At 45.2% G+C, this 15,408-nt stretch overlaps 1 protein-coding gene across 3 annotated transcripts in view; it reads left to right on the forward strand.

Annotated features, from left to right (window-relative positions):
- The window catches only part of CTNNA2 (catenin alpha 2), an 857,198-nt gene extending 842,241 nt beyond the window's left edge, over positions 1-14,957 (forward strand). Inside the window, exon 18 of one of the 3 annotated variants that reach the window (XM_084855355.1) lies at positions 14,452-14,957. In XM_084855355.1, coding sequence (XP_084711481.1) covers positions 14,452-14,739 — 288 coding nt within the window. In that variant the 3' untranslated portion in view covers positions 14,740-14,957. Of the gene's footprint in view, positions 1-1,269; positions 3,605-14,451 lie in introns of those variants that run through there. The other 2 variants (XM_084855357.1, XM_084855356.1) reach the window with 2 other exon arrangements.
- The last annotated feature ends 451 nt before the right edge of the window (positions 14,958-15,408 follow it).

Raw genomic sequence — 15,408 nt, forward strand, 5'->3', positions numbered from 1 at the left:
ATCTACATGTGAGGTGAAGGCGACCATAAAATCTCTTATGTTTCCTTTCCAGAAACCTTCATTTTAATACTTTGGCCTGTGCACATCACTATGTGCAGTTCCTACGTGATTGTGTAGCTATGATTAGAGCTTGATTTTACCTTCTCCTTTCATCTTACTGATACTTTGAATGAAGGGGTTTCTAAATGCTTTATCCCCATGAGATCTGGACTTTATTAGATGTGGTCTTTTGTCAGGACAATGTATAATAGAATTTGTAAGGTATTCTTCTTGTCAATATCCCTGCAACAGAGGAAGCATTTCCTTACAACCACCCAACATTTGTTTTGCCGAGGCTTAAACAACTGCTTTTCCCCTTCCCTCAGTCTCTTGTAAATTATTGCTCCCTTTAAGACAATATTTTAGAAGCTATCATAACATTCTCCCTTAGAGTAGATGGGATGATGCTGTGAACAGGAAGCGTAAGTACTTTGCACTTCCTGTCCCCTCCTCCAAAATCTCTGCATTGCCCCCACATAGCAGACATCCACACTGATCATGCATTGGGGAAAGTGTATCTGCTGGCATGGAAGGTGGTGGTAATATGAAATGTGCATTTCAGATGAGACCAAAATACTGAGGAATAGTCTACACTGATTTGGCCCAAGCAGAACTTCAGTCATTGCGTTGATTCCATAAAGCTAGACATAAGTTAGGGAAGATAATGGTTCTACTTCATTCTACTATGATAGCGCTCTTCAAATACTTGAAAGGTTGTCCCAGAAAGGAAGGCCAGGATCTCTTCTCAATCATCCCATAGTGCAGGACACGGAATAATGGGCTCAAATTACAGGAAGCCAGATTCCGTCTGAACATCAGGAAAAACTTCCTGACTGTTAGAGCAATATGACAATGGAACCCATTATTTAGGGAGGTGGTGGGCTCTCCCACCCTGGAGGCATTCAAGACGAGGCTGGACAGCCATCTGTCAGGGATGCTCTGACTTGGATTCCTGCATTGAGCAGGGGGTTGGACTGGATGGTCTTGTAGGCCTCTTCCAACCCTACTCATTGTATGATTCAATGTTTCTACTGCAATGAACGTATGCTAAAGAAATCATGTGAGCTTCCAAGTTTCATAGAGCTACTGTTCCGGCTTTGCATTTTTTTTTTTAAATGCAGTTTTAAAGTCGTGTTTCTCATGTAGTTACATTGGCTAGAATAATGTTGACATCCTCCTTCCAGTCTTCCTGCTGACTGTCAAAATCTGGACATCTTTTATTCTTGACAGCTGGCTCTCTTCTGGAATCCTTCCTACTGAATGGAAAGCAAAGGAATCAGCAATTGTCAGGATCCATTCTGCCTTCCTTTCCATCTTGCAGATATTGTGACAGATGCATGGAAGAAAAGACGGAAATGAACACTTTCTATCAGGCTGGAAGGTGGCCAGTCAGAATAGTCATAATACTTGCATGGGAATACTTGGGCAACGTTGTTGAATCTTTGTTCGCATTGCACATTTCCATCTCAGAGGGCTGGGAGTTTTTGCTCTCATCGCAGTACATTCAGGGAATAAATACTGACAACCTGGGACATTCGCCAGTTGTACAATAATGACATTCTGATGCTGCTGGTTCCAGTTTTCCATCTGGAGACAAATTAGCACTAATGGATTACTTCTAAAGCACACATATCTGATTTTTTGACCTAAAGTGTGTGTGTGTGTGTGTGTGTGTGTGTGTGGGGTCCATTTCTATGCTGTTTTAGCATGATAAAACAAAAATGTAATGCAGTGCATGAAAAAGGTATAAAAATGGGACTCTTCAGCCTGTTTTACAGCTGAAGAAAGCTGGAGGTGCTTCATGAAAATCCATTTGGCTATCAGGCTTGCTGTGTCTTCTCCCCGATCAGATGCTACCAAAAAAGCTTGTTCCAATTGAGGTTGCATCAAAATGAATCTGGTGGTATCAATTCTGAATTTTGAAATTGAAGCTCAGTATGGAAGGATGAAAGTATGTAAGAGTGTGTGTGCCTCACTTGAACGTATGTTTGTGGCCCTTAAACAGAGGGGCAGAGCCTCAGGCCCAGGGTCCCAGTCCAGCCCTCCAGGGTTGCCCAGATGGTTGACCCCCTTCCCCCTTCCCCCTGACCACTGAACATTTGATGGTTTCCCAGCTTTTGTGCAGTTATTTTCCCCATCCTAAACTGTTGGATTACCTCTAGGGATGTGTGAACCCACCCCCATCTGGGTTCTCTGGCCCTTGCCCATGCTCACTGGTCCTCAGACCTTGCTCGAGCCCCTCCTGCACTCAGCGAGTGGCCCACACTTACCCCGGTGGCCTCATCAAGCTCCGTGGTCTCCATTTTTGAAAAATAAAATGGCTATCACAAAAATGCACATATTTGCATATGCACGAAAATGCACATTTTGTGAATGCACGTATTTGTGTATGCACGAAAATGTACATTTCTGCAAATGAGAATATTTACATGTGTGTGACTGTCGAGTCCAACCCCCTGCTCAATGCAGGAATCCAAGTCAGAGCATCCCTGAGAGATGGCTGTCCAGCCTCATCTTGAATGCCTCTAGTGTGGGAGAGCCCACTACCTCCCTAGGGAATTGGTTCCATTGTCGTATTGCTCTAACAGTCAGGAAGTGCTTCCTGATGTTCAGCTGGAATCTGGCTTCCTGTAACTTGAGCCCATTATTCTGTGTCCTGCATTCTGGGATGAATCGAGAAGAGATCCTGGCCTTCCTCTCTGTGGCAGCCTTTCAAGTACTTGAAGAGCGCTATCATATCTCCTCTCAGTCTTCTCTTCTCAAGGCTAAACATGAAATACTGTGGCCAGTATTCAAGTGGGACCTAGCCATTGTGGTGAAATCCTCATTTTCACCATTTTAGCTCTATCCAATCTAAACCACCAAGCTCTCTGTTGGCATTTTTTATTTCTACATAGTTTGAAATAGGATGTTTCAATGCAGGGTAATTCACATGGCCATGTTTAATACAGATTTATGTATCAACCATTCTGATTTTAAATGAATATAATTAGAATTACCTGTTAGGAGCAATTATTATATATGCAAACTTAGGTGGAACAATATCTATTACTTCTTCAAGGACTCTTTTTGCAGTTAGATAATTCATGGACTGAACGGAAATTTTAAGGCGTGTTTAATTATCTTTTATGATTGCATTTGTGCCTAGTTTTTTTTCCCTCCAGTTATCATAAATTAAATATCTACTTATATTAAAAAGAGTGTTCCATGCATACAAAATGAGATGCGATTTCATTTTTAAATTTTATTGTTAAAAAATCACATTGGCTAAAGCAATTAAATCATTCCATTGAAGAAATGTATCTTTCTGAATGCAAATGTGTGTACTTGCTTAGGAACATCCTGTGTATTTTTGGATTGTCTTCAATATTTTTCATTCATTTTGTTCTTTTGCACAGTGAAGCTAATAGCCAAGCAATTTTAAGACATTAATCTCTGGTTACAGAGTAACAAATATTTCTGGTTCACAGCTGTCCATAGCTCTTGGTATGTTTGTTGTATGTTATCTGGAGGAAGATGGCATTGGGTGGCCACATTAAAATTCAGAATTTGTTAAATATACAACTAATTTTGTTTGGGAGTCCCAGTGGTTTTCTTACTAATAATTGAAAAAATGCAAATGAGTGCAACTAATCTATGGATTGGCCGACTACACTACCCAGCTCTCTACCTTAATGAATTAAAAGTGCATCTCGTCCAGATAAGTAAATTTTAAATGTGATGAGGTTAAAAAAAAAGAAAAAAGGAAAGGGGAAAATTGGTTCATTTCCCCATTTTCTCATCTTAAAACCTTTGCATACGTTTGAGTCATGGCTATAGTCCAAAATGAGTGATTTTATTTTGCTTCCCTGCTATAAGCTGTAGCATCCCCCCCCCCAGTGTATGTTTCTCTTCTAGTATAGTGTAATGCAGGGGTGGGAAACCTGTGGCCCTCCAGATGTTTTGACCTACAACTCCCATCATGCCTCACCTTTGGCTAAGCTGGCAAGGGCTGATAGGAGTTGTAGGTCAAAATATCTGGAGGGCCACAGGTACCCTGCCCTTGGTGTAATGGCTCAGGCCCAGCCTAATCATGCAGGAGAATGAAGCGGGGATGAAATGGGGATGAGGTGGTAGAGTCCTGAGATGTTAGAATGGTCCATACTACTCCAGTTTGCAGGAGGTGTGGGAGAAGGGATATCATTTTTGAATGCACAGATTCATGAAATAATTCCCTGCAGGTAGAAAAGTAGTACAGCAGGAAGCAGCCTGAATTTTTGCCCTGATGTGTCCAGTTTATTACTTTCTGGTCTTTATTTTTAAGGAAGAGCATCCAAAAATGGTAAATCCCCCACCAAGTAGAATGGTAAATCCACTCTACCATCTTTGGATTCTATCACATTCTGCAGTATGGATGTTGTTGTTGTTGTTGTTCAGTCGTTAAGTTGTGTCTGACTCTTCGTGACCCCATGGACCATAGCACGCCAGGCCTTCCTGTCCTCTGCTCTCCTAAGAGATGGAGGTGTGGTGGTGAATCAGAATACCTCCAATTTGAATTGCACCTCTGCCACGAACTCATGTGGGTAGCCTTATGCAAGCTGCTATTATATCTGCCTCTGAACAAGAATAATACTGGTCACCCTTATAAGGTTGATATAACACAGGGGAGAACAAGGTGTCTTGGCCTACAAGTCCTATCAGCCCTAGCTAGCCTAGCCAATGGTGAGGCGTGATGGGAGCTGAGGGCCAAAGTATCTGGAGGGCCAAGTTGCCCCTCCCTGGTGAAAGGATTACCGAAAGAACATATAAAGCACTTAGAGTGTTCAAGCTGCTGTTTGGAGGGCTTCTGCCTCAAAAGGCAGCCTAGAAATATTCTACATAAACAGTGTTTCTTGTGCTGTAAGATGTCATGCTCAACTCAGATAATCTCATGGGACTCATGTGTGGCCCTATAGATGGTGACTGAGAGCACAGTATGTAAATTACAATAAGAAATTAGAACATTGACGAAAGCCTCCAAGCCTCCACCACCCCTATTATTATACTGTCTCATTCAAACTTTTGGAACATATTCCTGCTTTAGTGGGGGGGGGGGATAAGGAATAGGTGAATATAAGTTGTTCAAGGTCTTTGAGGTTTTCCAAATTCCTCCTCAAAGCTCAGTTCACCCTTTCCATATTCCTGATTAGGGAAAATGCAGATTCCTTTTTTCTTTTTCTTTTTTAAAGTACACCCCCCCCCCCCGGCTAAAGCATGAAAATGTGGTTTTGCAGGGAAATGCCATTTCTGCAAATGCACGTTTTCAGAAGTTTGGGAAATGCAAAAAAAAATTCCAGCAATTGCATTCCTGCTGATGTTCACATTCAGGGCTGTGAATGGCACATGTTTGCATGAATGGCACATGTTTTGTTTAAAAAAAAATATTGTGTATCTCTAGGAAAAAGTGGGTTGAGGTATATTTTTGATGCTCAAGGATTTTGCTTTGTTCACATTAGGGATGTACGAAAATCACTTACCTTTCGGGGATTATGCTAATGGTTGGGGGGGAGGCGTCCCATCCCTCTCCCCAGAATCCTCGCTGGGGGGGGGAAGGCGCTCCGTTCCTCCCCCTCCCGGAATCCTGGCCAGCTGGCTACGCTCTGCAGCGATTCTGCAGAGCCGCCGGCCGGCTCTGCCAGTGGCCGGACATCCGGCTGCTGGCTAGCAGGGACGCAAATGGTGGCGGTCGTAGCCTCCGCCGTTTGCGTCCCTGCAGTCAGCCGTGATAGGCTACGTAAATGTTTATGTAGCCTATCATGGCTGATTTAAAAGGAAAAAAACACGCGTACGCAAATGGCGGCGCCCATGGGCGCCGCCATTTGCGTTCCTTATTTTGGCATGTCTTAGTCTACGTAAACATTTACATAGACTAAGACAGCGAAAATAAGGGGAACACAAATAGCATCGCGTTTACGCTATTTGCGTTCCCCTTATTTTCGCCGTCTTAGTCTACGTAAATGTTTATGTAGACTAAGACGTGCCAAAATAAGGAATGCAAATGGCGGTGCCTGTGGGCGCCGCCATTTGCATACGCACGTTTTTTTTTTTTAATCAGCCGTGGTAGGCTACGTAAACATTTACGTAGCCTATCACGGTGTTTTTTAAAAATCTAGCCGTGATAGGCTACGTAAATCTTTATGTAGCCTATCACGTTTTTTTGTTTTGTTTTTAACTGGAAATGGTGGCGGCGGCAGCCGGTTGGAAGACCGGCCGCTGGCGCCGCCGCTGCCACTGAACCGCCACCGAACCGCCACTGGAGCCGCCGCCGCCAGGAAGATCCGCCCGAGGTAAGTCCTGTCCCGGGGGGGGCAGACTGTTCTGCCACCGATTTCGGGGGGCCGAATGCACTGGCATTCGGACTCCCCGAGATCCATGGCAGAATTCTCTGACATCCCTAGTTCACATTTCAAAGCAAACAGACTAAAGCAAAGAGACATCTTGAACTGGTATGCAGCTTGGAATGAAGTAATCCTTTGGATTTCACTCCTTTCTGAATGTTGCAATGCAGATCTTCGCTCCCAAACGTTTTGGGAGATGTTTTGGACTACAATTCTCAGGATTCCTGACAATTGGCCACATGCTGGCTGGGAGTAATAGTCCAACTTATCTTGAGGGCACCAGGCTGGGAAGGACTGAGCTATTCCTTTCCAGGTCTAGTGGTAGCTATTTGTAAAAAAAAAAAAGCCTTCTTTTCAAATGCAATCCATTGTTTCTTTATCATTACAGCTGTCATAACAGTATAACAAAAACCTTTTATTTTTTCTGCTGTATGCAACTTTCCCATCCTGTCTGGGAGTTGTGATGCTAGCTTGTTTAAATGCATGTCCTCTTCTTTCCTTGCAATTTCCAGCCATGCTAATGCTCCCAGTAGTCAATGCCATTGTTCAAATCAAAACCTAAGGAGGGTTGAAATTAGGGCTGTTGGAGAAATCCGCCACGGATTCAAATGAGGCTGGATTCTTTTGAATCTGGCCTCAGGAATCCATGGTGGGTTGGCACCACTTACCTCCACTCCAGGAGGATTGGAGGCAGAACGGTACTCAGCTGCTTCTTGCCTGCCAAAGCCATTCGGCTCCTCTCTGCCAATTGCCCTTTCTTTCTTTCTTTCTTTCTTTCTTTCTTTCTTTCTTTCTTTCTTTCTTTCTTTCAAAAAGGTGATTGGCAGGATGTGCCTGTAGACTTATATGCCAATAGAGCCATGAATCTTGCATATAAGTCCATGTGTCCATAGGCTTATATGCAAGATTCATGGCTCTATTTGCGTATAAGTCTATGGGCACATCCTGCCAATCACCTTTTTTTTTTTTTTTAAAGAAATGGCAATCAGCAGGGAGGAGGCAAACGGCTCTGGCTGGCAGGTGGCAAGGTAAGCGGCCCCCAAGCCGGGCTCCCCCCCCGGAATCCTCACGGAGCAGAGCCGCTCTGGAGGATTCGGGGGGGGGGAGGAACGGATCACCTCCCCCCCCCTACAGATTCCCCACTGGAACAGATGGTGGGGAATCCATACATCCCTAGTCGAAATACAAATCTACATGCAAAACAGGCTCTCAGTTTTCGAGGACTCTTGGGCAAGACACCCTCAATGGCCCCCCTCCCTCAGTGAGTCTGTCTTCTCCCCACCACTGTCACCAGCTACTATTCCTCCTCCTCCACCCCCTCCTCCTCCTCGCTACCACATGCTTGCTTGACAGGCACAGAGCCAGTGAGCAAGGAGGCTGTGGCATCTCCCGCTCCTCCTTCTCACCACCACTGTTGTCTGGGCCACAGTAAAAAGCAGGGGAACAAGCACGTTGCAGTGGGGAAGAGGAGGAACGAATCCAGGGGGCTCTTGTCAGTGGGCCTCTGCTGGGGTGTGGGCCCTCGGCAGGTGCCCAGCCATGCCTGCCCTTGAGGCCAGCCCTGTACAAGGCAATAAAAACGGGTGCCCAGAGGGCTAATTTGGAGCTTACAGGCTTGTTTACCACATCACTATTCTAGGGATGAGCAAAACTGGTCTTGTCAAAAGCATTCTGACTTTCCTTGAAGATGTTACCCCTAAGGAGGAATCCCCAAATTTGGTTCACATTTTGCTTTGGATGAAATTTTGGTGACGTTCACTTGAGTGTTGCCTGTAGGGAATGCATAGAAGAGACAGGCTCACTAAATACATGTTCTTGCACTTTTTAAGAGTTAGGCATCTCCCACAAAACTGCGGGATGTGCATTTAAGGAGCGTGTCTGCTGTGTACTTGGGGACTCTTTCAGCCTGCATCAACTGTTTAGTGTTAAACAGCTAGAGGGATGCATATGCCAGCCCATATAGAACCTATATGCCAGACTCCCAGGAGACATTCACACCCTCTGTATTGATCAAGGCTCCATGCTTACCCTGTCAGCACAGTATATACTCATCGCATGGTACCCAAACATTACTACACTACACAGGATGTTTGTTACACATTTGCCTTGCTATAAGTGGTAGCTTTTAGCAAGGAAAAAGAATTTTTGGGAGATTTTTAACTGATGTGTACTGCCTTTGTTCAATTTGTGCCATTGGCCACTAGGGATGTATGAATCCCTTAGCTGCCAGTCTGGGGGGGTGTCTGGGGGGGGGAGGCAATCCATTCCTCCCCCTGGAATCCTCTTCGGCCAGCTCCGCTCTGCGGCGATTCCACAGAGCTGCCAGCCAGCTCCGAAGTTCCAGCGATATGGCCGCCTTCTGTATCGCTGGCTGGAGGGGACTACTGACTGCGGCCGCAAATGGTGTGCTTTTCATTAATGTGATAGGCTACGCAAATATTTGCGTAGCCTATCACATAAAAGCAGGAATGCAGGGATATATTTGCGTAGCCTATCACATTAATGAAAAGCACGGATGCAAATGGCGTCCAGGATGGCATTTGCAGCCGTAAAGGCCATTTATAGCTGCTGCATTTACCTTAAACTAAGGCCTTTACGGCCAAAAATGGCATCCCGGATGTCATTTGCGGCTGCAGTCAGTCCACTTCAGCCAGTGATATGGAATGGCGGCCGTATTGCTGGCATTCCGGAGCCAGAGTATCCGGCTGAAGAGAATTCCACGCAGAGGTGGGGGTAAGTCTTCGGTTCCACCGCAGACTCCAGGTGGCCAGACTCTGAAGAATTGCTCATCGGGGACTCATTGGAGTCCGTGGCGGAATTCTCCGCCATCCCTATTGGCCACCTCCCATGAATGGCCTCTCCTGTGGAGCTGTAGCTCAGGGCTAGAGCACCTGCTTTGCATGCAGAAAGTCCCTGGATTGATCCCCACGTCTCTAGGTAGAACTATGAAAGAATCCTGCCTGAAACCCTGGAGAGCCACTTCTGCCAATCAGTGTCAGCAATACTGGGCTAAATGGACCAAGGGCTAAATGGACCAAGGGCTAAATGGACCAAGGGCTAAATGGACCAAGGGTCTGACTCAATATAAGGCAGCTCTCTATGTCCCTATGTGTGTTAATGTGCCCTCTCTGCTACTTATTAACCCCTTCCCCTAGGAAAAGTTTTGGCTTCTTTTGCTTGGAGAGAGCAGGGCTGACTGATACGGGTGAGGTACAAATAGGGATGGCGGAGAATTTCTCCCCGAAACTTCGGGGGGCCGAGCACCAACGTGTTCGGCCCCCCGAACAAGTTTTGGGGAGAAATTCTCTGCACCCCCCTGCCCCCCGCCCTCCGCACCCCCCCGGGAGGGGACTTACCTTTGGCGAATGTCCCTCCCGGCAGCGGGTCCGGCCGGCGGTTCGGCGGGTGTTCGAGCGGGGTGGGAGTGGCAGCCAGCCTTTCGATCGGCTGCTGCCGCCGCCATTCCAATAAAAGAAAAAAAAAACGCCCCCGTGATAGGCTACGTGACCATTAACGTAGCCTATCATGGCTAGATTTGCAAAGTCAGCCGTGATAGGCTACGTAAATCGTCCCGTAGCCTATCACGGGTGACTTTAAAAAAAAAAAAGCGCGTACGGATAATGGCGGCCCCCATAGGGAGCCGCCATTCGCGTGCCTTATTTGGTCGCTGTAGTCTACGTAAAGATTTACGTAGACTACAGCGACCAAATAAGGAACGCAAATGGCGGCTCCCTATGGGGGCAGCCATTTGCGTATGCACTTTTTTTTTTTTTTTTAAAGTCACCCGTGATAGGCTACGTGACGATTTACGTAGCCTATCATGGCTGACTTTGCAGATCTAGCCATGATAGGCTACGTTAATGGTCACGTAGCCTATCACGGGGGTGTTTTTTTTTTTTAAACTTTTAATTTCGCAGCCGGGCAAGGCGAGGCGCCTCCTCCCCGGCCTGAATTTCGGCCGGGCGAGGCGGGAAGCCTCTCCCCCGGCCTGAATTTCGGCCGGGCGAGGCAGGAAGCCTCCCCCCCAGCCTGAACTTCGCAGGGGGAGCAGCGAAGTGCCTCCCCCCCACCGCGAAAAGCTGCGAGACCAGGTAAGTGACTTTCATGCACCCCTAGGTACAAACTCCATTTTGAGTTGGGCACATCTTGAACCTGCGTTCATAGTCTCATACCATCTCTGATTGAAAGAAAGGAAGATTAATCCATACTTCTTAGCCCTTCACTCCTTTGTTGTCTCCTAAAGTGACTGTTTTGGTTGCCTTGAGCAATTGAGCTGACCTCAGAAGAATGTTTAAAGGCACACATTTCTTTGCTCTCTCCCAACTCCGACATTTGATGCTAGTTGCGAAGAAGCCATTCGACAGCCTACAATGTTTGATGGCAGATCTCAGCGGTAATTTAAAATATCCTAATTTAATAGAGTATGATCGGCTATTTGCCAACAAACACGCAAGTTGCGTCGTAAATCATGTGGTGGAATGGTACGAGACCATTATGCTGGACAATATATCACAGCTCTCTGTTGTGTTGTCACGTTGTTGCCATTATAATGTTACTATCCATCTTAAAACTTGTTTTTCGTTCAAAAGGGAAAGATGGAAAAATAAGCATCTGTTTGTGTGGGCAGGGGGAAATGTTCTTGAATCTGGAGATTAAAAATTAATTACCAGTTTGAGGGGCGCATGACAATGAATCATTTTAACCAATTAACTAAAGTCCTCATAATTGTTGGTACTGTATGTGGGTTAGGTTTGCTCCCTCTCTTTTTTCCAGATATAACTATGAGCAATACTGGAACTGTACAGCCTTTAAAAATGTTAATATAGCTTGGGAACACCTCCGTACAGCATTGCTGAAGCTAAATGAATGTGGACAAAATCAGGGTCAGGGAAGCTCCATGTGGGCTTCTATGAAGTTTCCAAGGAAGCAGTGCTGGCTCCAGGTTCAAATGGCCCCTCCAATAGCCCCCTCCTACTTCAGCAGGCCCTTGGTGGGCCGTACCTGCTGGTGTGCTCCATTCAGTGCCAGGCACCAGCCATTTTAATTTACCAAAATGCCCTGGTGCAACTATGGATCTCTGTGGCTGGGAAATCAGGTCAATTTGGGGCTTGATGGAGTTTCACGGCATGCCCACCTCAGTTTGCATTTGTGGGCTAAACTCTGGGTTTCCCCTAACTCTGGGAACTGTGTGTGTGTGTGTGTCTGTCTTGTGGAGAGATTTGCGCAAATTGCGCTCGACGTTTCTGCAAATTGTGACTATAGTTTGTGCGAATTACGCAAATTTGCACAAAAACCCATAATTTGCACAAACACAGAAAATCCACTAACTGGCTTGACTTGCTGCAGACTGAGTCAGGCTCTGCAGTGGAAGATGGACCAAAGTTTGGGGGGGGGATGAGGTGTTGAACTACTGAAAGCTTGTTGAACTCCCCCACCCCCCAGTGGTTTCCTCCAACATCCCTAGGTGGAACACTAGATTGGGGACATTGTGGTAACTTAGAATGGCAGCCACTGAGTACTAATTGGAGTGTTGGGTGGGGCAGGCACCAGTGTTGGGTCTGTTGGTGTTCTGGGCCCCTGCAACAGCCCAAGGGTGCTATGTGCTGGCACCAGGCCTGCAAGAAAGAGCCGGTTGTAAATCTAACATGTAAATAAAACAATATATTAACAGCACATTGAAAGCAGTCCATATGGGAGCTTCCTTAACTACCAGTTCAGTCCATTAACGCTACACTGACTGCCAGGGTGGTCATATATTTGTCTTGGCCCAGGGCAACCTGGGTTCAAATTTCTAGTCAGCTACAAAGGTCCCTGGGTGACCTTAGTCCAGTCGTCACCTCTCCGCCTAATCTACCTCACATAGTTTATTCTCAGGTTGCAATTCTGACTTGTTGGGAGAGAGACAAGCCAGAGTCTCAGGGTTGGGACATCTTGCTAAACAACCCAGGGATGAAACATCCATGGGGTGTTTGGCCACTCCTGCTGGCAGGAGGAGCCAAGTGGGACTGATCAAAGCACATGAACAAGCATCTGGTTCATTTATGGTAACCTAGGGATCAAAAGCAAAAACAAAAAAATATTGGTTACCATTGCATGGAATATAATTCAGTACCAGTGGCTGTAGAGAAACAGGAGGGGGGTATCTTTATTTTTGAGCCTTCCGGAATGAATTGGTTGGCAATTGCTAGAAAGCTGGATGAGTTTGATCTTTCTTCCATAACAGTTCTTTTTAATATCTTACACAATATGTTCTTACTATGTTACACTCTTTTTTATTGTAAGGCACTTTGGATATTATTTGAGTACCAAAGTGGCATGCAAATAAAAAATAAATAAAAAATAAACACAACTTGAACAACTAGTGATGAGCAAAGGATTCGCTGGTTTGTTCTGATGCATCTGAGACATGAGTCTGGATAAGCTTGAGCCATCAGTCATGCCAAATATGCAATATGCTCTTATCCATTCCACAAGTTTACCATTCAACTCAGTGAGAATTTCAGAATGTCTGAAAAGATCAGGTGGAGCCTTGAAGAATGCTGAGCTTTTTGGTCTTTAGAAGCTTAGTTTGTTGGTGCCGATGCCCTTGCCTGTGGTCAGATCAACACAGTGGGGTGAGGGGATTTTCAACCTTTCCCTTTAATTGGTTTGTTGCTGTCTTCTTAGGAGCGTTTCCAGTTGTGCATGTCAGAATTGCATCCAACTGTCGTATCACCTAGACTCACAGTAGCTTTAAAGATATTTGTTTTAGTAGTATGGTGCATATACATTTGATTCACAGGTTGGATATTTGGGTCTCACATAGTTGGGTGGGGGACACATTATTTGCTTTTGTGCCATAATTCCCTACTTCTTTTTCTTGGTGCTTAATGGCAGCTGCAGCACAGGAACTAATACTTGTATTGGAAAAGGCGTGTGAAATATGACCTAGGCATGCCCTTGTGAAGGTGTGTTTCCCTCCTGATATCAACTGACGGGAAGGGGCTGTAACAGCAATTTTGTCTTGTTTCTCGCTATGTTTATCCTGAAAGCATGCGGAGTTGGCCTCACTGTATAAGCAGCCCAAGGTGTTGCCTGCTATTAGGCATATTGAGAGCCAGTGTGGTGTAGTGGCTGCAGTGTTGGACTGGGAGTCTGGAGATCCGGGTTCTAGTCCCCACTCGGCCATGGAAGCTCACTGGGTGACTTTGGGCCAGTCACAGACTCTCGGCCCAGCCTACCTCACAGGGTGGTTGTTGTGAGGATAAAATGGAGAAGAGGAGGATTATGTACACCGTCTTGGGTTCCTTAAGGAGGAAAAAAGGCGGGATAGAAATGTAATAAATAAATATCAATAAGTGCATCCTCTAGCATTCTCCATGGTACTTCAAGACATCCAGGACTATACGTAGATCATGTGGCCAAGCAAAATGTCTTGGACTGGCTCATGTGCAGGGAAATGAGAGAAAGTGGGCAACATCTTCGCAGTGTTGGTGCAGTCCTGTATACACTTGATGCATGGAACTAGGGCTCCAGCAGTGTCGCCAGCTGTGCAAGTCAGAAGTGTATCCAACTGTTCTCATGTCACCTAGACTCACAGTAGCTTTAAAGATATGAATCAGTAAAAGCATTGCTAGAAGCCAGATTAAGAAAAGGGTTAGGCATGGCATCCAAGGGAGATCTGTTTTTAGCTTCAGAGTAACCAAGATCAGATTTTCGTGTGTTGTGGGTACATATATAACCTCCTCGCCCCCTTCCTTTGGTTAAATTATCCTGAAAGAGCTACTACTCTTCAGTACAGATCACAAATGCATATCGAAATCACAAATGGAAATTCAATTCCATTTAAAATTGTGCACTGAAAAGCTGGGAACCACCCATTATTCTCACTAAGAGGATGCACCCCCATGCCTATCGTAGAGTGGCTTATAGCAGTCTGTGTGTCTGTTGTAGAGAGGTTATTTATGCATAAAGTTCTCTTCAGCAAGATGACCAGATCAGCTCCACAAGCATCACATCCCTTCAAGCCAGTCCTACAATAACCCTCCTATCACTTCCTTTTCTTGCATTTCTCTAGCTGGATAGTGCCACATCCCTCATCCAAGCAGCTAAAAACCTGATGAATGCTGTGGTCCTTACTGTAAAAGCTTCATATGTGGCTTCAACCAAATATCAAAAGGTCTATGGAACAGCAGCGGTCAACTCACCTGTTGTGTCTTGGAAGATGAAGGCGCCAGAAAAGAAACCATTAGTCAAGAGAGAAAAACCAGAGGAATATCAAACGAGAGTGAGAAGAGGTTCTCAGAAGAAACACATTTCTCCAGTACAAGCTCTAAGTGAATTTAAAGCGATGGATTCCTTCTAATTCACTAGGCTTCACCACAAGGGGTTTTCTATTTCCTTTCTTGTTTTTGTATGCGTACCTGCCAACTTGTATGCGTCTGGCATGGGGAAACAAAGATAATGAAGCAGTGTCAATTTGCATGCAACCTGAGACTTTATTAAAGTCATTAAGCAATCCACAATTTCCCTTCCCAAAGACACAGGGTGTTTCTTACACTGACCTCTTTTTCCCACAATAGCAAAAAAAAATCCCCCCCCCTCAATTCTATTGTAAGACCAGGGTGGGGGAAGGGGAGATAGTCAACTCTGAAGGATGGAAAGCAAATCCTTAATGCATGCAAGAAACATTAGATTGGCAGGAATATTTATAGGGGGAAACCTGGAAATTGCAATGGTAGACCGTAACAGCTTGTATTGCTTTTGTTACAGTGCAATCATGTAACTAGCCAATATGCTTGAATGTGTGGCCCAGATAATGAAACAATTTAACTTTGAGTCATCTTCATTATCGTATGTGAATTTTTAACAAAGATGGTGATAAAAAAATTAACACTTCTTTTAACCCACATTTTCTTCTTTCGTTTCTAGTAGTGTTATGACAATGCTTCTGTTTCAGCAATTCCCACTTGACATGAACAAAGTTTTTCTCTCTCTCTCCCTCCCTCTCTCTCTTGTTTAAAATTGTTTTCTT

The sequence above is a fragment of the Heloderma suspectum genome, chromosome 5, assembly GCF_057233095.1.
Source record: "Heloderma suspectum isolate Gila_16-S chromosome 5, 16-S_ref, whole genome shotgun sequence".
NCBI classification, from domain to species: domain Eukaryota; kingdom Metazoa; phylum Chordata; class Lepidosauria; order Squamata; family Helodermatidae; genus Heloderma; species Heloderma suspectum.